Below are 24,814 nucleotides of genomic sequence, written 5' to 3'. Positions count from 1 at the left end.
AACGATTACAAGTTACACTTACTCAACTTGTTCCGCCAAATATAGAGAAAGGTAATTTCCGAAGCTCCAGACGCCATTAAGGTAGGACCAACAACTTCATGTATCTATATATATTCATGTTTATTACATCAGGTCAAAAGTCAGTCAATGCTGGACCGAGGTAAAATCCCGTGAGTGACAGGTAGTGATGCACGCCTGATAACGGGCGAGGTGTGTACCCCAGTGTTGAAGCATCGTGGCAGAATATCGACGGTATGATTGATCAGGACAGATATATGATCTCTCTTGTACGTCTCGCGCTCTCGAACACATAGGTAAGAAAACAAGATAAGAAGCAACGTACAAGGTAGATCGAAAGGGTTGGGAATTGATAACAGGTACTCCTAGACGGATGTGCCCTTTTAATAATATGCATAATGGGCGTGATGACAGGAAAGTTGTAAAACTTAAGTATAGGGGATATAAGGTATTGCGAGAAAGTCCGAGGGGGAGTTGAAGCCGGGACTTTGGGCAGAGAGGAGAGCGGTGCAATGCATGTGCCCGAGGTAGAGAGAGGGGGAAACATCTTGGATTGTTATGTACTATGACTTTTAATAAACAATGAACAATCAGTCTAGTGTTATCAAATGCATCTGTGTGGTCACTATACGATGTTACAACAGTACACGTTCTTAATACCCAATTATAGTAGAATTAAATACTCTTACAAAGGCAGTGTCATCGTGTGCATTAAGATGTTAGTTCTAGGCATATATAATTTTAAGGTGTTGTAATCCACATTTTTTTATTTAAGAATGCATGCAGTATCAGATCAAGTTTATACTTTTCATACATAAATATTCATAGAGTACAAATGCAACAAATCCAAATGATATCCACACATATTTTAAAATCTTGAATTATAATAGAGTGTTGGAGTTAAAGGTATAGTATGATTATGATGTGATGTTATAACATTCCATTTGAATAAAATAAAATGTTTCATGCACATGAATGCTTGCTTAAAATAATTATTTACATAGTATTTCATTGGAGTTTTAATATCTATGTCTAGTCATTTGTAAGAGTGTGTTAATGTTTAAATGTTTTGTCACTTTTTTATTTAATATTATTAATTTATTTTGATTTTTTTTGTATTTACCATTACAATCCAGTCAATTGTGAATCTTTCCATTATTTGTATCAATTCTCTGTTAAGTTTTGCTTTGGTGCTATTGATTTGTCTCTTTTAATGAATGTAATGAAATATAGTTATATTATTGAGTTTTCCATTCCGTGGTGTCAAAATTAGACAGCTAAATTAATAGTGTAACCATATAATGAGGTGTATTTATACTCATCATCACAGTAAGTTATTTGTACAAGGTAATACTGTTGAGTTAAATCTGACGAACAGCTAAATAATTTGATTTCTGCCAAATAAAGACCTATATATATAGTTGTGTGAAACAGTGACCTACATGTATATAATCGAAAGGATCAGGTTGGTGTGACTTGTACTTGGTGTTAATAATCTTTATTTGGACATGGCATCATATGCAACAATTAAATCATCACCACAGACTAAATCAAATTTCATTAAAAAGAGGTGTGATATAAGACATATTGGTGTGAGAAATTACAATGATTAAAATATCACAGAAACAATCAAGTTAGACAAATATGCTGAAACATATTTGCCTTAACATAGGCCTAGCTATGTAGGCCAAGTGTTAAATTTCTGTCACTCAACTGATGGAGCCTGCTTCTAAATATTGCATCAATAAAATTACAGTGTGATTAACAAAATACGAATGAATGAACCATTTAATTTCTATTTAAGAAATCAATGGTGATTCAATATCAAATGCATTGCTTATGTTGGGAACGGAATAAATATACCAGGCTAAGAAATTCCCTTTGTTGGAAATTCCCGACTCTAAAATATATTGAAATAACGACGTTTGCTTTATTCAAGCGATTTCATTGCTTGTTATAATAAGATGATGGATAGTCGCTTTATGTTAAAAGTAATATGCGATTGGTTGAGAAAAAGAGAAGTTAAAAACGCGAAACTGAGGTAACTCCTGCAAGGCATACTCTCGGTATACAGTCACGGACTATCTCCTGACTTCCCGATAACCTTTTTTGACGGTGAAATTCCGTTTGCTATTGAATTAGAAATTTAATTGTACATTTTTTCGAAATAATTCAACTACAATTCGTCTTAAGTAATAGAGTTAATTTATCATCGATAGCGAACACTCGCCAAGAACAGTAACTCTGTAAATGTTTCAAAGGACAAGTATTTCCCTCTATAGGGTACTATATATTTCACTTTTCCAGTTCCTCGGTAGCCACGGAATGTATCTGCAAAATTTCATTGTCATTTCAATATAAACTATGTTCTGAGTTGGAATTTGTCGAGACGTAAGAAATTTGTTACCATGATAGTGTTAATTTTAAGACAGATGTTCAGAAATAGATTTCTCCTATAAATTTGTAGTGTTAGGTTGGGATTACTAGTATTTTGTTTTGCACTTAGCATTTTTTGAGTTGGTAACCATGGCAATCACAAGTCAGAAAACAGGGGAAATTTTTGGTTTTCATGATTTTGATTTCTTTGTTGTTAATGTCAATGCTATGTAGTTTATAAAAATATATACATGTAATGGTGTATTTATCATAACCAATCTACTATACCTGTATATCTGAATCATGACCAAGATATTCAGGAAAAATGTTCCCTGCTACCTTATAGCACACAAGGAAAATACAATAGATGTAAAATGTACTTTACTATGCTTAATTAAGTTTAGCCCATTTATAATTACTAAAAATATATTAAAAACACACTGAACTTGTTCATAATGAATTTCAGCTATTTTCAATGGATTGGTATCAATTGGAAAACTGATCTACAGTAGGCAACATGTATAAAATAGCCAGTGGCAACCTTAGAATGTATGTTTCGACTGGATTTCAGGGCAATTCACATAGTTTTATTTCTGGTATCCATGGTAACTAAGATGAAATGTATTATATTTGAATTTTTTGATAAATTCTGTTTTATGATAATTCTTACCCAATACTGTGTATGTAGTTCGCATAGATTGAGTACACAATCATAGCAGTATTGTCGATAAAGGATATTTCCGTAGTTACAGCTGGTAAAGATAGCATTTTTTAATAAGACTAGAATCCAGTACAGTTTCTGCTAATCACAGTTGAGGGAGGATGGGGGCAGGAAGCATATGTATTTGAGATGTTATACAAATTGATTTGATAATATAAGATGTTATATCACTGCTTTTTTACTTCCAAGTTAATTACTTTCGAGAAATGTGTCAGATGCTTACCTGAAGTTTTTGTAGGATTTCTAGCCTTCCTATATGACATCACAGGGTATTGGTGACGTCACGAGTAACAGTTGATGACGTCTTAGCACTGGTGACATCATTCGTTACTGGGGCTTCATAAATAAGACTATATATCCGTAGTATCACTCCAAGTTTCAGTAATTTACATTCACAGCAGCACAAACTACTCAAATCAGTTTCAATCGCAACTTCATCAAAGAAAAAAACTGCAGTCTTATTTAGATTTCATTTTTTTTTCAAATAGCCTCCCTTTATTCCTTGAGAGCATAACTGATCAAGTCACACCATACTGAGATATCTGTATTACTCGATAGTTGTTGGAGATACACATTACTGCAATACATTGCTTTGTTTATCTTATCATTTTCTAGGCACTTATAGGGATTTCAATGAAGTAAAAAAAAAAAAAAAAAAAAAAAAAAAAAAGATGTGCTGTATAATGTGAATATTTTTATACAGATGTTAGGTGTTTATGTGAAATTAATGCGAACATTTCTAAACAGATATATGGTGTGTATGGAATGTTTAATATGAATAATTTTATACAGATGTAGGATGTGCATAAAATGTTTAATGTGAATATTTTTTTTAATCTTGAAATATAGTGTTTATGTTTCACATGAATGTTTCTATACGCTTGTATGGTATGTATGATATGTTTGATATGGATATTTTTACACAGATGTCTGGTGTGTATGATATATTCAATATCAATGTTTTTTTATACATATGTATGATGTGTATGAAATGTTTAATGTGAATATTTTTATTCGGTAGTATGGTGTGTATGATATGTTTGATACAGATACTTTACACAGATGTATGGTGTGTATGAAATATCCCATATCAATGTTTTTATACATATGTATGATGTGTATGAAATGTTTAATGTGAATATTTTTATTCGGTAGTATGGTGTGTATGATATGTATGTTTTGAATATTTCTATACAGGTGCATGTTGCATATGTAATGTTTAATGTGAATGTTTCTTAACAAATGTATGGCGTATATGGTAAGTTTTATAGGAATGTTTCTATAAAGATGTTTGGAACGTTTTATCTTAATGTTTTGATACAGTTGTATACTGTCTATACAATGTTTCATATGATTATTTGCACACAGATGTATGGTTTACATGAATGTTTCTACACAGCTATATGATGTATTCTATACACACCATACATCTGTATCAATATGCTCACATTAAAACATATCATATACACAATATATACATCATACATCTGTGTAGATTATTCACATATAAGATATTTCATACACACACTTCCGCCTTTTTAAAACATAGAAACATTCGTATGAAACAGCACATTCATAATAAACATTCAATACACACCATACAACTGTATAGAAACATTTATATCAAACATTCAATACGCAACATGTCTTTGTTTCAATATTCATATTCAATTTTTTTTGCACACCATACATCTGTATAAAAACGTTCACATCAAAACATACCATATAACGTTTGGACAGAAATATCATTCATTTCAATACACCAAACATATTCATAGAAACATTCCTATTCAAATTCAAAATGAATCATACATCTTACAATATGAATGTTTCTTTAATGATATATGATGTTCATGAAATGCTGGATTTCAGTTTCTTTACAGATGTATGATGCATATGTTTGATATCAGTGTTTTTTTATAAGGATGTATGGTGTGCGTGAAATATTTTATATGAATGCTTCTCTACAGATATAAAATGCTAATTGAATGTTTAACATTTAATGTTTCTATAAATTTGTATGGTGTTTGTGGAATGTTTTATGTGAATTTTTCTATACAAATGTATGATGTGTAAAAAACGTTTAATAAATATGTGTATCAGGATGTATGGTGCAATTTGATTATTAATATGAATGTTTCTGCACTGACGTATGGTATGTATTACATGTTAAATATGTATGTTTCTATTCAGATTGATGATGTGCATGATATATTTGATATGAGAGTTTTATACAGGTATATTATTGGTATGAACTGTTTCATGTGAATAATTCAATAAAGATGCATGTTGTGATGAAATGATGAATACTAATGTTTGTATGCAGATGTATGGTTTGTATGTAATATTTGATATGGATGCTTATAGTGTATGTGAATGATCCATGTGCATATCCTATATAGATGTATGATGTGTATGGTACATATAAAAAAGATCTATACAGACTAATGGTGTGTATGTAATGTTTGATATGAATGTTTATATACAGGTATGTATGAACTGTTTAATTTGAATGCTGAGTGTATGTGGTTTCTTCTTGTAAATGTTCTATACAGATTGATGATATGTATGGAATATCAAAAATTAATGTTTCTATACAGAGGTATGGTGTTTGGGTTATCGTATACGGGTGCATTTCATGTATCAACATATCAATGGATAAGAGACAAATATCTCTTTTGCACGATTTGGTTTGAATGATGTTTTTGTTCTATTGAAATCTGTAATGAATAGTAAACTAGCCCGTTACATTTACGGTCTGTTCAAATCGAGTTATATTGAATTGGTGAAGGTAGAATTATTTTGGTTTTTAAAAACAAAATTGTACTATTTAGAATGGAGTGTGATGTAATTGTGGTGTAGAAGAACTTAATAATCGCGTCACTTTTATCATTTTTTTTCTGTTCAGTTATATTTTAGACTGGATGTTACGTTTCCTCCTCCCAGAGTTCCTTAACAGTTGCAAATGTTATGCAATGTCATCTTAGTGTGCTTTTCCTGCAGTTATTATCATTTATACTTAGATATTATAAAACAAAGCAATTTTATTAACAACAACGTATAAAGAGATGGATGACAATATTAGTTTAAGAAAGGAAAATGTAAGCTAGTGACAATTAACATTTAAATAAGTTTACTCTATATTTAAGTAGCATTTTATTAGTGTTTCTATGTGTTGATAACTAATGTACTCATGAAGTGCTGGTATGATAGACAAATAATTTTGACGATTATGCGGAGGAACAATGCTTCGGTTTTGTATACAATAACACTCATAATGATTGTGTTGAATGGTAATCCATTTAAATTGCGGCAGTCTTTACATGGGAAATACTTATGTTTAATATCTAATTATGTAGATAAGTATCATACATACTTTGCTACTTTTAATAACACCAACGGCGCATACACAATAAAGGGGAGGAAACTCAAAGATTTGAGAAGTATAGACGTTCATTCAACACCAACAATAATGAATATACTTACCCTCACAAATGATGCGCGGTTTACAGAATTATGTCGTCAAGGAAAATGGCATTTATCATAACTTCTTAATGGTGTATTGTTTTCCCCTAAATATGTTTGCGAGGCTAACATGCTGTAATGGTCTACAAATACGCTGTTAGTGTATCTGTGCAGATAAGCTAATCTGTGTACAAACTAACAATGAATCTCCCCTAGCGTCAAGCAGTTGCCGACCTGCCAAGGGAATCTCGATCCTTACATGACAAGTCGCTCAAACTTCAGCATACTTTAGGTGCATAATGTTCCAGAACACTACTGTTGCAGACATTGACAATACATGTGGTCTTTTCATTTTCGCAATATGTATAAGACGCTCTTACCAATAAAACTGCTGATTGTTGTAGATTTGACTTGTAAAAAACAGATTAAGACCATTTCCTGACTTTGAGATTATGTAACATTCCTGATGCAGACGGGATCAACTAAACGCGAACAAATACGATAACAAAACTGATACCCGCATTGACGGACGTTTGGATGCCTGAACAAATAGTAAAATTGATCATTTGTAATGGGACAATTGAGTATGTAATGTCTAAAAAAAGAAAGAGAAATCAAAATTTAGTATATATTGAACAAAATCGTTATCGCAGCATCCAACTTCATTACCAATTAATCAAAATGTATTTGTGGATACGTTAACACTTGTGTCGCATCTATGTGAATGGGATCGCAATTGCTTGCATTCCGGCACATTACTGACCAAAAATCATTTTGATGCGACTTAAATAATTTAGCAGGTGTTGCAATATTTTTTTTTTTATAAATTTGCCGCCTATGACTTTGAAGGTGAAGTTTATGAATGTTGTTGTCCACGTTTCGGAGGTATTTGATATTTACAGGAGAGTGATCGAATATGATGTCAATTCTGGCAATCATAACTTTTAAAGTGACTCAAGTAGTCAATATCATCAAGCTTTCAGATGATTTAATTGGTCTTTTAAAAATAAATAGTAACATTAGTTTAACGAATCTGTTCTACACTCGGTATTTGATATTGCAGGAAGTATGTTTTACAAATAAAGACACACGTTTGCAAGTCTGTTATCTTTAATTTTCCATTACTCTGTTTACATTTAATTGATCAATGCAATAATTTAGTATAATTCTTTTTTTAAAAAGTCATATATAATTTCAGGTAAATGCTAACTATGGCTGAAGGTATGGCACAAGTTCATCTAAGAAGTGTGATAGATCCACCTTGTCCAAGACATCCAGACACAGAAGCTATGCTTGTCTGCCGTCAGGACGGATGTGATGAAGCCTTAGTATGCCCGCAGTGCATTATTGTTGGGGGATCTCATGCTGAACATAAAATAACAATGCTACAGGATCACCTGAAGATCTGTAAGGAGAAAGTCCTGGAATGGAATAAAAACACCGAAGAACACGTCCTGGACCCTTGGAAAGAAATGGCAAAACAAATAGAAGCAGAATTATCAGACTATGACGGAGCATGTAAAGAACTTCTGGAGAATATTGAGAAAAGAGGAGACCAACTTCATTCCAATGTAGATACGTTGGTAAAGGAGCTCAAGACTAAATGTAGGCAAATCAAAGCATCGAATCGTCAGATACTAGAGCAGAAACAGCGTGACATCCAGGTAAAGATAGAAGGAGTTCAGGAAGATATAGCCTCCCTTGATGCTTGTATCCAGGCCACATGTAAAGCTGACATCGTCCAAGCCGCAAAATCAGGAATATCAAAGACTTACCCGATTATCGAGCAACCGGGTATTGAGGATATTTCTTTTCAACAAAGTGAAATGCCGCTGAAGGACATGGAAAAATTCCTGGGGAAAATTTCGTTAGGAAGTGAGCAATCACTTAGGTAAGTTTGAATATTGATATACATTTAAAATCAATAAATCTCATGCCAGACAATTTCACCAAATCCGCTAATTCAATACTGTTTTTGAAAAAGAACAGCCAGAGAAATGTTTGTCTTTACATATATATTAAGGGGAAAAAGAAACTACACATCATTGGCGTGTGAGGTATGCAAGGTTGTTTATCTGTATGTTTAAAATGCTTTGAAAAAAAATTATAAAACAAAGTTCCCTAATTTACACAAGTTTCAAATAACGTCAGTTGTCAGACCGGTCCCTAATATCATGAGCGCCCTGCCGATGCAGTGCATTGGCCAATTGGCGTAGGTTATTTGGGCCGTTTGTTAAATTCTGTCTGAACTCTTCTGTTTAATTCATCCCACAACTGTGCGATGGGGGACAAATCGAGGCTATCTGGATGCCAATCAATAGCAACAATGTTCTTGATTTCATGAAAGTTCCTACAAACTATTGTAACGTGTTGCCTTGCGTTATTATGCTGAAAGGTCGAATGGCGCCTTATAAGGAAAACAACATGAAGCCTCAGAATCTCATATTGATAGCATACTGCCGTTTAATCCTCATTTATGGTTATTAAAGTGTCTGTAAACAAGGGAAAATCCTCCCCGAACCAGAACCAGTCATCGTGGTCCAAAATGCAAGCTTGTGCAAGACGCTCCCAGGTACTTAAGTTGATGGCCATCTGATCTAAATAACGTGAATCCAGAGTTATCCGTGAAGAGCATGGACCACCAACGTGTCACAGGGAAACGCCTGGGTGCATGTACCGTCAAACATCGCACGTGGTCGATGTCCAGGTGTCTGTGGCAAACCAACGTGCTGGCGACATGGGCATACATTTGCGTTTGCCGTCTATTTCTCATAATGCATTAGCAATGGTATTTCGGCTGCCGATAGCCTTCTGTCACGCAAGTGGATTTGGTTAATTAACCGAACGTGACGTCGAGATGTTACAGATGGACGTCCGAAACTACGTCTGTCATCAACTTTTCCCTTGGCGTTGAGACGTAAAACTATTTAACATATCGTTGATTTATGAACTCCGAAGAGAGTTGCCACCTGCTGTTGAGTGCTACCTCCCGAACGGCCGTCCGCTTGCAAGTTGGAATATATGTGGCATATTTAGAAAATAATAATGATAATAAGTTTCGCAAAAGGATATCCTTTCAAATCAATGTTTACGAGCTTTACTTATTTGTTTGTTTTGAAGTAAGCTGGCTATTACGTCAAGCACATGCGTGTATCAGTTCAACGTGTCGTATTCACAGTTTGATAAATGTACCTACTAGGAAGGTATTCCTTAAAAACATCCCTTTTAACTGTCTCAAATTTAAATTATTGTTTTCTTTATTTTCATAATTGCTTTCTTTCTTTGCTAACGTCACATTAATTGTAGTACATGTGTGGTCATTGCAGAATGTATAACAGGATAACTTATCAAAACTTTCAAAGCTTTCTTTTAATGATGGGGGTTGAAATCCTTTATATTATACTCACCAGGGAGGAGACGGACGAGGAAAAGGTCAAACGCTTGGAAAGTAAAATTCAGGAATTCGCCGAGAGGTAATCCACTGCAGTCTATGTTTCATAACATTCTAAATAAATAGATAATATTAATGTCAAATAATGATATCTATTTCAAAAAGTCTCTTGGACGATATTCATTTGACGCCATTGCGCAAGGAAAATTAAGTCTTCAGTGATTTGTTGTTTAACCTCTTAAATTGGGCATAAAACGCTTCATTTTTTTAAAAGAAAGTCCGTCGAAAAATATCTCGTATGTTTTCATACCTTGAACGGTAGTCGCTATTGTTTTTTTTTGTATAAACAACAGGGGTTTCCTTCACTATATTCTATTATATTCTTTTTTAGTAAATGTTGCATGGAAACATACTCATGATTGAAAACAAAGAATGTACTTTCAGGAAAGAATAATTTAATCTGAACACAAGAGTGGCTACATTTACTTACATGTTCAATTAGTTCGAAAAGAAAATCAATGATAATGCCAGCACTGATAAAATATTTATCAGCGTTCACTTCTTCAGTATTTGATTGACTTATTTTGGAAGGGAGAATTTAACACTAACATGGTGTATTTTGAGGTCGCGAAAAGAATTGATTCGTTAGATGCAAATATGGTACCGTTATAAGCTTTTGTTTATATATCGTTGGGTTATCACCTAATCTTTTTAATAGCAAGATCATATTTATAAATAGACTTCATGAGACATATTTGTGATGATAATAAACAGAATATGTCATATGGTATCTCCATAAAGTTTTTGTAATATTCTGACAACGCAGAAAATGTTTTTGATATGCTTTTAATAGGCCGTAGATCATATCCGACTTATTCTGATCATATTAACATACTCGGTTAAATCTGAATGTCTTTCCAGATAACAAATTTAATCGACAGAGCGGTTAAAGTAATTGATCATTACTTTAAACGATTAATACAATAGACATGACCTATAATTCATGTTTAAGATTGTTTTATATTGTAACATATAGGTAATATAATCTTATAGCTTATACCGAGCTGGTTAATTGGTATGATACAAATATACCAGGACCTAAATGAAATATATCTGTCTGATGTTAAGTCAATTTTATGTTTGTAATATTTACAGAGAGAAAGCTGGCAAAGTCCGCATTCAAACTTTGCAGACCAAAAATGCTGAATTGATGAGGAAACTGCAAGATCAGACCAAGTGAGTTTTCTGCGTTATTATAGTATGTCTGCCTTTCTGTTATTGATGACGGGAGTGTTACAATGCATCGGTCTAACCATAAATACCAAGGGGGTAGGTATCCATGAATTACCTATATGTAATGTGATACATATAATGACACATTTCATCTACTATATAGAGGTTTAAATTCATATTGATCGCAGTGATGGCAATTGAGTGTGTATTATTAAGTGGTATATCTATATTTGAGATAAACTTTATTCCCGAAAAGTTAAATGATTCTTTGTTTTGAAGATGAGAGTGTCACCAATAACTTTTCGGTCATCTGACCCGAAGGCTGAAACTGCCCTTTAGCCATCGTGTGTCGTCCGTCCTCGTGCGCCGTGCGTAAATCTGTTCTTTAAATCTCTAATCCTCTTTCATACCTTGATGGATTTCTACCAAATTTGGTTTGCTGCTTCATTGGATGTGGATGATCATTTCTGTAATACAGATGGCTGATTCAAGTCATAGGGATTGAGTCACGGTTTAAAAAGGGTAGGTGCTGAAAATAGATATAAATGCTTGCGATAAATGATGGGATTGAAATCTTCTTTGATATATTCAGCAGGGAGAAGACGAACGAGGAAAAGGTCAAACGCCTGGAAAGACAAATTCAGGAATTCGCCGAGAGGTAATCCACTGCTGTCTATATTTCAAAACATCCTAAATAAATGGGTAACTTTTATGTAAAATAATAATAGCTGTTTGAAAAAAGTCCCTTGGAAGATAGGGTCTTCGGTCATTTATTGTTTAACCGTTTAAGTTGGGCATAAAAATCTTATTAAAAAAATTACCTCGTATGCTTTCATACCTCAAACGGCAGTTGCTTTTGATGTTTGTTTTAAATTACATGCCATACAGATAACAGTATAAAAAACAGGAGTAACCTACAGTTTTGTACTAAGTTCTGTTTCAGTAAATGTTGAATGGAAACATACCCATGATTGAGAACAAAGATATACTAACTATAAATAAATTCATGAAAAACTCGAGGATCATAGCGAAGATACTTTCAGGATCGAATCATTTTAATCGGAAGACAAGAGTGGCTGCAGTTACTTCCAATTTCAATTAGTTCGGAAAGAAAATCAATGATAATATCAGTATTGATGAAATATCTATCAGCGGTCTCTTGTCCAATATTTGACTTAGGTATTTTGGCAAGGAGGATTTAGCGCTAACATAGAGTATTTTGAGGCAGCGAAAATTTGATTCGTTAGATGTTAATATGATACCGTTATAAACATTTGATTATATATCGTTGGATTGTCACGGCTTTTCAATGGCAAGATGATATTTGAAACTAAACATCTTGAGATATATTTGCGATGATGATAACAAAATATCTTATATGGTATCTCCATAAAGGTATTGTGTTTTTTTACGACGAAGAAAATAATGTTTGTTATACTTTTAATGGGCCGTAGATCATATCCGACGTATTCTGATCACATTAACATACTTGGTTAAGTCTTAATTGCCTTCCAGATAACAAATTAAAAAGACAAAGGGGTTAAAATGATTGATCAGCATTTAAAACGATCAATACAATAGATATTGCCTATAATTCATGTTAAAGATTGTTTAATATCATTAGGTATAGGTAAAATAATCTTATAGCTTATACTTATCTGGTTAATTGGTATAATACAAATATATCAGAGATCTGTCTGCTGCTTTTATATTAATTTCATGGTTGTAATGTTTACAGAGAGAAAGCTGAGGAAGTCCGCATTCAAACTTTGCAGACCAAAAATGCTGAATTGATGAGGAAACTGCAAGATCAGACCAAGTGAGTTTTCGGCGTTATTATATTATATCTGACTCTCTGTTATTTATGAAGGGTGTGTTACAATGCATTCGTCTAACCGTAAATGTCAAGGGGTAGGTATCCATGAATTGAGTGTGTATGAATATGTGGTATACCACATAAGACTTCATTTAAAAATGAGATAACATTTTTTTCAAACGTTTAAGCATTGATTATATATGTATCCTAAATATGTTATTATAATAATTTCACAACGACATCATGCTTGCTTGTTTTTTTCCCCATTTGTATCAATTATTTAGGTCAATGACGGAATTCCAAGTCAATTCGCAAAAGAGAGAAAGAGATTTGGAGGCGAAGGTTAAAGACCTGAAGGTGTGGTTATCTTTTATTATACAATGCTCGCTTGATTATAACGCAAGGATGAATGAAAATAACCATGTTAAAAAAGTTAAATAATGTATTATCACTTAGCAATTAAAAATTAAATAGAACCGATCAACCTGTACACTTTTGGACATTTTATTTCCTGATATATACTTGACCTGACACACACGTTGGTCATGTTTAATTACTAATTTCTGCGATTAATTTCTGAAGATTTTTGTAGTACAAATGACGAAATTTTTTTGTAATTTGTACATTTTATTGCATTACAGGAACGCCTGACTTGTCAGGTGAGTGTACATTGCATCGCGTGGAAGGGAAGACACTTTTTTTGTAAACTTATAACAATGCATGCGAATTCGTCTGTTGATAAGGTTTCAATTCTATAATACAATTGTTTTCTTGTTCAGACATATTTTTGACACCACTTTCTAAAAATGCCTTCTTATTGTTCATCCTCTATTTGCTCTGTTGTTTACAATCCAAACCACGCCGATACACTACTGTTGTTCTGGGTAAAAATAAAGACAGATATATCATGCAAACAGTGTTAAACATGTCAAATTCCAGTATATTGAAAACATTTCATAGTAAAAGCATTAGAAATAAACATTGTTCCTTTGCTCCTTGGATGTGAACATCTTACAAGAGAAATATTCTGAAGGACAACACTATGTTCTTAAAAGCATTTCCTGGCCACACGGGAGACTCTCATACTTGACGGTACATGTTTCCTTACTCCCAAAGAATTCTGATCACAAGCTCCAAAGAATCCCCTTCTGTATAAGCAGAACCACTTGAAGTTCTGGAAATAGTATAACATTTTCCTAGAAGCGATATTGATGCAAAAGCCATCATGGATAGGCTCTCATTGCTTTACTTAGATGATAACGTCGTTGTTGATCGAGAGTTTAAGGATGTTTTGCCGGATTTGGAATCACGTGGTTTTGCAAGTATGCTATCTTATCTAACACCTGGACAGTCTCAATATGGCGATCTACAAGCTGACCTTGATCAATACATAGCCAAATCCAGATGGGTAGTGTAGTCATATCATTGACGTTTCAAGCAACGTGTTTCAAAACATAATTTACCTCCAGCTATTTCATCGAAGCACACGTTTGAATAGTAACAGCCATACGACAATATCATGAGGCACATACCAAATATCACTGGCAGCTTCCTACATAAGTGATAACTTTAGTGATGATGGAGACTAAGACATCTGGATCAACCAGCACTCACGAGACATTGTACGATGTCAGATCCACCCGAGGAATAAGATCAGTGTAAAGGACAATGTTTGGATCCACCATGACAGCTCCAACGGCATGTCAACGTAGCCAGTATCCTGAACTATTAAGGGGGGGGGGGGGGGGGGGTTGGAGGTGACTAAGTAGTGCTAAAGGTCTTAATTGTACCAATGTGAGATTCAATATGTTTGGACTTCGTTTTTAAAATTTTTGATTTATTACACTGAATTGTAACAAAAAAGAGAAGATATCCTGCCTGATGGTTACATTCTGGACACAATAGAACCATGAAGCGACAATGATGCCAATATTGCCAAAAGTCATCATGGGTAGTCTTTACTTGCTGGACATATATGATAACGTCGTTGTTGATCGATGGTTTAGGGATGTTTTGCCAGATTTGGAATCACGTGATATGACAACAAAATATGTCGTCTTATCAAATTACTGCACAGACTCAGCATGGCAATCTACAAGCTAACCTTGATAGATCGATAACTGAATCCAGATGGGTAGTAGTGTCATATCATGGACGATTCAATCAACGGCTGTTTTTGTAAAACACATCTTCCCTCCAACTATTTCGTTGGTGTCATCGCGGCATTCGTTAGAATAGTAACAGCCTGTCTCAATTGAATTCGAGGACCCATATATGTAGGAACACAAAAGCAAGACGCAAAGGATAGGGCGCTGGTTGCCAATATGAAAGCGCCTTAGTGGTCACTTTAAACTGGCTCAACGTAAGCAGCAACAATGAGCCATATCTTACACGAAGGACCAAGTCACTATTTGTCAAAAAGGATACTACTGCGATAAGTGTGGCTTCGAAAGTAAGACATGAAATACTTTCAGACAATATCATATGGCACATATCAAATATCACTGGCAGCTTGCTACATAAGTGATCACCTTAGTGATGATGGAGACTCAGACATCTGGATCAACCAGCACTCACGAGACATTGTATGATGTCAGATCCACCCGAGGAATAAGATAAGTGTAAAGGACAATGTTTGGATCCACCATGACAGCTCCAACGGCATGTCAACGTAGCCAGTATCTTGTACTATTTAGGATACTACATGCATTTTGGCTCCAGTAAGCCTTTTCATGTAAAAGTCAAAAGGTTTAAGACGAAACTCAAGTAATGTAGATGCGATACCAACCTCATCTTCAAGGAATTAGGTATGGTCGACCTTGACAATTAGAACTACATTACTGCACGATGTCGATCAACACTGACATAATATTAGCAATATTGTCAATAACAATTAATTACTTTGCACAAACTCCTGATTACATTTTTTGACAATCTATCGTATACTCTTTGAATAGTTTTTAGCACCAAATTACGCAATCAAGCTGATAAGTGGCTTCTTTGGCCATTTTAACAGCCTATCTTTTATAGCAGAGGTACAGTGCGTTTTCATCTATATGACATTTGCATTTCATGCCATTAGCAAAAATGGAGGGCGGTTTCATTTCTTTGATATTCTTAGAAACTATAAATGGTGAATTTTATCTAAATGATATAATCATCGTTTATACAATTGTAGTATTATTCAATAGTGTCAATTATCTGAATTTGAATATAGCTGTTCTGTTAAAACGTGTTTACTATCGTTTACAATCGTGTGATTTTTAGAATTATAGAGCACGATGGAATACAATGTACAGAATGTAAACTATTGAAATAATTCCACGATAAATGAAAAGGAGTTAAACTGAATCTGATCCGAGCCAGATAATATCTATGTATTAGAATATTTAGAGTACAGATATCGAATACATTGACCTAGTTTTACTTAAAATTTCAATTTCAATCAAGACTGTGATCATCTCCCTTTATTAAACGTCAAGTAAAAGCCCCATTTATTTTCAATACTATCATCGATCAATTACTGATATATTTTTCAGTTTGATTTTTCTGTTGTTTGTATTATGCTCTAGTTTCAAGGAATTCAAACTTGAATTAAGATTATGTTTTCATAATAGTGTTTTCTTTATGATTTTGCATTACTAGGACAACTAAGTGTAAAAGTTAGACTAAGTGCAACTGTTTGTATATAATTTTGTTCATGTCGCATCTGTATTTCTTTTACAAGCAACAAATGACTGTCATTTATGTATCACATTTCTTTTGGCGAGATAAACACTTCATCATGCCGATACTAGAACGATGTTAGTTACAGCAATAATATTAATATATCAACTTGAATAGATTTTTCTCGAATGAAACGTTAAATATCAAACGAAGACGAAATATGTCTGTTAATTTCAGTTAAATCTAATGTGTTAAATGTATGCCTAATTATTCATTTTCTTTTTCGTACCAATAGTCATGCCAGAAACCAAAGGATTCCTGTCGCTGCGTAAGTATTGTTTATTGATGTGTATGCGTTCAGGCAATGTCCTTATGTATATGAACGTGTAAATCACTAAGATGCATTTTATCCAAAAGACAGCAGTAAAATTCAATGTATTGATTGTTCTGCTTTTGTAAAATATTTAATTTAAGCTTTTTAACTATTTAATCTTTTTGCATCAATACATAAATGATAGATGCGCTCTACAAAGTACATTACAAATATATTTCAAGGGAACATCACAGTAAAAACATCAGTTTGTAGTTTTTACTTTCGATTACGTTTCTATGCTATCCCGATATTCTCAGTCGATTCAACAGTTCAGCCTGATCATCTCCCTGACTCGGGAAACCCCTCTCAAATCTAGTGCGGATATTATTACGTAATATATTTGATAACGAGGCAGTTCATTTTGTAAACACGAACGCATGATTGCGGTCAGAAATGTCAGTTACACTTATCAAAATCCCGTTCTTCAGTACCTAATTTTGTTAGGGATGTCTTAGTCAATTCATTGAATATGAATAATGTATTACAATGCTACATTATTCCAAAATGATAATAACAATTTGTCATAACAAAATAGCAGCTTTCTGATAACGCTTATGCAAATGTAAATTATCTTGAACATTAATGATCAACATGAACGATGTAACATTAATGGTTTTCTATTTACAGTGATTTCTCCAAAATAAGGCAACTAAATTAGATTACATAATTGCATTGACATCTTAACAACAATGACCTGAGTCACGTTTAACATAATATAAGCATATAACCTCATTATTTATGGCAATTGATCTGGGCGTTGATTTCTTGATTACAAAATAACACCCACATGTCTTGAAGGTATTATACTAGGTAACACTAGAAACGTGCATTAGTCTACTTAAGGCTCTTGGTAAATACGTCAATTACACTATAACACTACTACAACTAAAATATTGTAATCAATTGATAAAAATAACTCCGTTTAAAAAAGACATATTGATTAATGATATTAATTAAAACAAGTTTAAGATAGGGATATTAATCCCTTTTTACAATATTGCCATTAAATAACTTTTTATCATTACAAGAGATATATCGCCTACTAAAAGAGCGGAAACAAACCGAAGTGTACTTAAAAGTCATCCGATGCCAGGACGCTCGTGTTCAATTGCAGATGTTTGGAGCGCTATGTATGCTCTTGAGTGCAGCAACAGCTCCATAGCAATTGACTATGAAGTGGGTAGTGGGGAGTTTTAGAGCAGTAAGTCACACGAATGGTACCCGCCTAGAGGGACTGTAACGCAGTGCGGAAAATATAAATATATAGAAAAAAGCTACGATTAATATATTATAATCGCTTGTTGGCGCAGTTAAACAGGGACTTGTAGTAACGTCCATTATTCGAACCATATATATTAATACAACGAAAAGGTCTTATCATCATTCAAACTTAAAATGAAGATATAATTAGAAATCCAAAATCAATGGCATTGATTGAGGCCAAACATTAACAGAATAAAGAATTACACGGTGTTTCAAGTTGTTTAAAACCATGTGTATACAAATAAACTTGATCTGCTCCATTGACGACACCCTCTTTGCAAATCTTCATCAATCCCAGTCCTGTAGTGTCTCCAAATGAGAAGAAGGTAAATGGCAACTTAACCAATAATGAGCTTTAAGAGAAATAAAAAAAATATATACGCGGGGGAAATATAGAAATCGATTTCTGTACACGCTGTATAGGTACTAAATCAATATAGGTTTATTTATTGTAGTAAAGATTGTTTACTCTATTGAACATCATTGCTTCCTAATTGCTCTTCACAAAAGTCGTTTGTATAACAATGGAAATAAATCAGAACTAATAACAGCTGATCTCAAAACAACCATTTACCATTGGACTTTTGTGCACAATCGGTACAAAATGATCTAATTATAATAAGGTATTAATAGTTATTACGGTTAGGTATTTTTTTAATAACACAGATTTTTATGATTTATGATTTAGATAACTCCATAAACATGCAAAAATGGGGCAAATATATAACTACTAGTCGCTGCAGTTCAACGATATCAACATTACCACATAATCATATGTAAGATGTTGGTGGAAAGGTTCTTGTAAATGTGAATTTATACTAATCGTCCCTAAGTTACCAAGCATGAAACATAACAACTTGGAACGATGAATGGGAAATCAAATATTTTCTTTTAGTTCAGTTTGGAAACTGTTCTTTAAACTTTACTGTCTTGCTGGAAAGATGCGGTATTTCTGTTTGAATTCTTTTGTAAATCTGAAATAAGATTATGGTTCTTTCAGAGGTTTGTTTCATGGCTGTAACTTTCATCTATCCACGAAATATTATGGTATACTGACAAGAGCTAAAAAAATAGGGAAAAGCTCTTTCGTAATTGCGATAAATCATATTGGTTACTTTTTAATTAGTTTCTTTTACTTGGCTACTAAACCGAGTCATTCCTGCCAGATTGACAGTGTTTGCTGCTGTAGCATTTAGAAAACGGAATCGGTCAATAAAGTCTTATTTGTATCGTTTCATTTTTAAATTGTCAAGAACTTTCACACATTTAAGCGGGCGGTAAAGTTTGTCCGAAATAGAACAAGAATGATAATAAATAATGGTAAGGTTTAACAATAGACACAATTAAGAGCAAGATCACTGTCATCGTTTAACATATATTATATATACAGTGCTAACAATTTCGGGATTCATCTCAGTTTTACATAATAATCAAAAGACACAGAAGTGTATACCACCTTTTTTATTACAGATTTGGAGTAAGACAGTGTAGATCCAAACAATTAAACTGCATCATATAGTTCTTTCGTCCTTCTAGTACTCGTCAGTGATGTATAGGGCCTAAATTTGTCATATAAGGCGACCTAGGAAAATCCAAAGTAATAGAAAGAAATGTCAAAATAGTGACGTGCACTAGCCACATAATTTAATAAATTTCTACGTTTTCATTTATATTAAATAATGTAAAAACTTCGTACATATTTTTAATTAACCTCTGTGAGAGGCCTGGCAGCAAATAGCTTGTAATGGGTATTTGTTTTTATAGAATTCGATTTTGAATTTTGACTGTTCACATGTTGCAATTTTTCTAATGTTTTCGCGAAGATACCACTAGGATATATTTCATTTGTTGTGCCGTATTAATCTGGACTTGCTGCTGTTCCCGTTTCTTATTTGTGATCATACCATTACCTACTAGAATTGACGAATATTTTACTTTGAAGTTTTCGACGCTAATACAATTCAAATTCCAAAAAATATTTTGCAGTGTGACGAGGCAGACTTTCTTTGAATTTGAAAACAATTAAAATATAATTGGGACCTGTTTCTTTCATTTGTATTTCCAATATATATAAGTTTTAAATAGTCATCCATTATTATCCATTTTTCGCAATGGCTCATATTCACGATGTTAATAACTCACGCTGTAGATTGATTGTCTCGGTATCTAAGAGAACATGATCAGGATGGTCCAATGATAATAAATAAGTACGATACAATCGTCTTAGTGATAATCCCTCTTTGTCATTAAGCATCTGATATAGATCGTGACAGAATTGTGTCGTTGACAGCAGTGAAACATTCATTACTGTTTTATAATAGGGAAGATTTACATGAATTCATATACTACAGCAAGATGTTAGCTAAATTCCAGATGACTTTTATTCGAATCGATCAAAATAATTTCAGTATCAGGTTCATCAAGCCTAAGGAACATGTAGACCGATCAAAACATCCTGTTGACTGCTGGTTATTTCTGGGATAATTTGTTTCCGTCAGTACTACTTATTTAAATAAAGCACATTTCAAGTATTGCTATCGATAATCCTGTTGATGATTGATTAACATTAATATTAGGTTTTTTGTTTCTTCACAGAACACCTGTCCTCGTTGCAATGTAAGTACTGATTTATTTACACGTATATTCAATATAAATTAATAAGTATCTTTATACGAATGTCAATCTATATTGTTATCCGAAACATTTAAAAATGTTATAATTCTAGAAGTTGTGTTTCGATTTTACCCCTTTTTAAAATTTCAGATCAGATTTGTCTATAAAACATGAAATAAAAAAAAAATCGTCACAAATAAACAGATGTTTTGTAAAAATATAGAGCTTAATAAGTCTGATTCACATTAAAAGTTTACTTTAAGCCACCTGGCAGCATCAACTCGGACTAAAATAAAATCTGATTTCAACAGTTGTTTGTTCCATTTTTCAGTACAAGGGAAACGACTTCATGGTACGTATACAGTACAATTATTCTGTTTTCAGGAACCGAGCAATATGTTATTATAAACAATGACGATCTGAAATGATGAGTAATGACGATATATTGGCATTGTTTACATTGGTATAAGTATCCCTATCGCTAAATCTCCAGCGCTTACTAGGAAATAATACTTGTAACAAAATGTTGCATATTAACATCGATATATAGCAGTCAAATATGGAAATGGTAGTATAGACATATACATGGATTCTGATTGAAACAAACAAACAATAAATCATTGTGCTTATCAAATGAACCTGTACCCAAAAGTTACTCTGCTATGTTTTTTTGTTAATGAAATAGCAAACGCATGCATTGTCGAAAAGGAACACTCATTAATATAATCAAATTGAATAAATCAATACATATATACATATATGTATACATCTGTATATCTATATGTTAACATTTACAATAATATGTACATATAACATAAACAGATGATGGTTACATCATGATAAAACGCTCCTTTATAAATACAAATAATGTTTGAAACAAGACATAAGATCAGTTATCATTGGATTTACATCAATGAGTCATTATAATCTGCAATAAAATATATTTCATGTTACATTTGTGTTTATATGGTATGGAAAAGTTTGATCAGTAGGAATTCATAAAGTAAAACAGACATGTACTGGGTAAAGTTATACATTAGTATATGTGTTACCAAATTATCACAAACTGATGATAGCAACAAATGTCAGCTACTTTTGTTTACAGGATTTGTATCCTTAGACTATTTCAAAGATAAGTTGTCAATGAAAACAATGATAATGTATTAAAAAATGCATCGATTTGCACACCGTAATACAAACCCAAATCTACCAGCAGAGCAATGATAAATGTTCAAACCTTAAAACGTAAATAATCATAATGTGCTTTGCCAACACAAATCATGCGTATTCTGAAAAAAGGAGTCGACTGCAAGAAGTCTTAATTAAGTAACCTTACCGTATCATAAGTGTTACTATAAAGGCATGATACATAAACTAACCCCAACGGTTAGACACACGACTTTCCCTAGCTATACATATTGCTTGAATATTCTGTTTCGCCTCATCAAGAACTATTTTATCTTCCAACAAGTCCATCAATCATAGCATCTTTTTTGTCAAGCAAGTTGATCAACTGAACATGGGCTAATAGGCTATATACAGTATGTCAACGTATCAAGTATATCAGACTTTGGCATTTTCAAGGAACGCAAATCGGGATCAACTGAAGATACAAAAGTTATCAAATATAGTAGATGCAGATCTATCATGAACTCGGTATTTTGTATACATGTTTATATACATCGAAATATCTAATAACGGCAATTTTCTACAATAAATCCAAATTGATAATGAGTTTATTAATTATACAATATTGCCAAGATGAGTGAGTTGAAGCACTATTTCACATATTTGAAAGGATCTTAAATATTCATTGCTTACTAATAATTGGTTCTCGTGTCCCTAAAATAAATTTTACCATATCTTGTGGTAACTGGTATCACTTATCTGATATGTTTGATAGTTTAATTATAGCTTATCTGAACTTTACATGTATTATTTGCATAACACACTTCATTTCTTGCCCAAAACACCTAAATGGATTGCTGAGGATCCCGATATATATCAATACTGATATAAATTTAATTTTACAGTTATCTTATTATTATTAGGGGCTCCTCTTAGCGTTGGTTTTGTTATATAACGTCTGTGTGATCCCCTTTTTAAACAAGACATTTCAAAACTGAGTGACATTCATTATAATCCCTCAGCAATTATACTTTCTTCACACCAAAATATACTAAAAAGGTAAATTATTTTATTTGAAAACAACTAATCTCAGTGACTTGCACAATAACCTCGTTATACTCATAGATAAGCAATGCACGATTGCTTTATAGTTCATTTTCGTTTGCGTTTATAGACAACTAATGGTAACGATTGGTTAACATATCAGCACGTTCCCTAATTTTAATAACCTGAAATATCAGGTTTCATACGACACAAAAATGTCTTTTTTTAGGTTTAGCTTTATAAACAAACTTTACTTATCAAATATATCAGATTTTTGTATATTTTACGAGCGGTCCTAGATTTCGGCTGAAGAAACCGAGATAGAAACATGTTATATAGATAATAACTATAATTAGTTCATTTTATTAATTTCGTTTACACATTGGATAAACATAATCATAACTAATCACATTAACGACAAAAATACCAGATTAAAAAAATGTTTAATATATTGTTCACGATGTTTGAAGGTGTATTTCAGATTCGGGGTAATGTGAATTTGTACTTAATCAAATATTCATTATTCTATCTCAATGGATGGGTTCAATACATAGGTTTAAAGTGTACCCTGAGAGGTCAGCTATGTTGACTTTAAAAAATAGTTCTGCACATAAAATACACATTGACGAAAACGCGAATGCCGTGGAATGTTCCGTCACAGAGAAATTGCGACTTTTCTGAAAAACACACCTCTGGCTGAGAGGCGTTGACCTCGTTTTCGGGCACCCAAACCTGTGACGTCCTAAGTTCAACGCTTTTGCTGATGCAGCCATATTTTCGTTACTGTGCTACATGTGATTGTGTTCTATTTTGGGATTTTCCGGAGTAATTTCTTTGTTTATTTACGTGAAAGTACTTCACATCTTCGCAAAATTTAAGGTAGTGAACGAGGGGTCGGTGAATTAGAGCTTAAATCCGCTAAAATGGCTTCCTGTCGAGGAGGGAAGCGGTGTGCATCCAGTGTAGCCAATATGATCAATGTGTTGTTTTGTTATTAATTTTGCGATTTTAAAAATAACAATAAGTGGAACCAGTCAAATCATTCTTTAAACTTCTAAAACTTCAAATTGTTATTATCAACACAGCGGAGGGTGTTAAAATTGGTTGTTGACACACTATCTATATATATCCATAGTGCCACGAAAATTCCCCTCGGACGAAATTTCTTCCGTACAAAATTCCCGACACTTCGTGAATGTATGCATAGTCTTGCACAAACGCGATTTCCCGACGTCAGAAATTGTTGATCGAGACATAAAGATAATAAAATTAGTCCAAAAACACACCCAATTTTATTTTGTTTCTTTGAAACGACGATTCACTGTTCGATGCATGCATTCACGACTACTGGTGAGGCCAAGTAAAGTACATGGCAATCTATGTTGCCCAAGCGATCGTCACTTTCCGAAGGGTTATTTTCCTCCTCACTGGATACATCGTCTTGATAATTCCGGTTCAAATCGGTAGGGCTGGATTCCGTCTTCAGAAATTTCATCCACACCATAATCAGACTCCACAAAACTCATGTTCAAATCGCTTTCAGTTGCGGTGTCTTTGTCACTGTCAGTTATGCTGGCTGTCATTTCTGTTGAACTTATGACGTCACGAGTAGAAGCGCCTAGATTCCGCGGAATTGACGATTATGCTGATTAGGTCTGAGCGGACAGGTGAAAATCGACAACTTTGAGCTTTAATAACTCGACACTG

General features: G+C 33.3%; 1 protein-coding gene and 1 long non-coding RNA gene across 2 annotated transcripts; both read left to right on the top strand.

Moving 5' to 3' along the window:
* Nucleotides 1–7,791: 7,791 nt before the first annotated feature.
* LOC132558681 (uncharacterized) lies at nucleotides 7,792–8,475 on the top strand. Its single transcript, XM_060223277.1, has one exon. The coding sequence runs from the start codon at nucleotides 7,792–7,794 to the stop codon at nucleotides 8,473–8,475; it is 684 nt and encodes a 227-aa protein (XP_060079260.1).
* Nucleotides 8,476–10,029: 1,554 nt separating this feature from the next.
* LOC132558676 (uncharacterized) lies at nucleotides 10,030–13,000 on the top strand. The gene is made up of 4 exons (XR_009554563.1): nucleotides 10,030–10,053; nucleotides 11,127–11,207; nucleotides 11,797–11,862; nucleotides 12,943–13,000. It is a non-coding gene; the product is annotated as an uncharacterized LOC132558676 (long non-coding RNA).
* Nucleotides 13,001–24,814: the final 11,814 nt, after the last annotated feature.

This window comes from Ylistrum balloti, unplaced genomic scaffold, assembly GCF_031769215.1.
Source record: "Ylistrum balloti isolate Yb309-2 unplaced genomic scaffold, AGI_CSIRO_Ybal_v1 Utg370810, whole genome shotgun sequence".
Lineage (NCBI taxonomy): Eukaryota > Metazoa > Mollusca > Bivalvia > Pectinida > Pectinidae > Ylistrum > Ylistrum balloti.
This window is presented reverse-complemented; position numbering and strand designations above follow the sequence as displayed.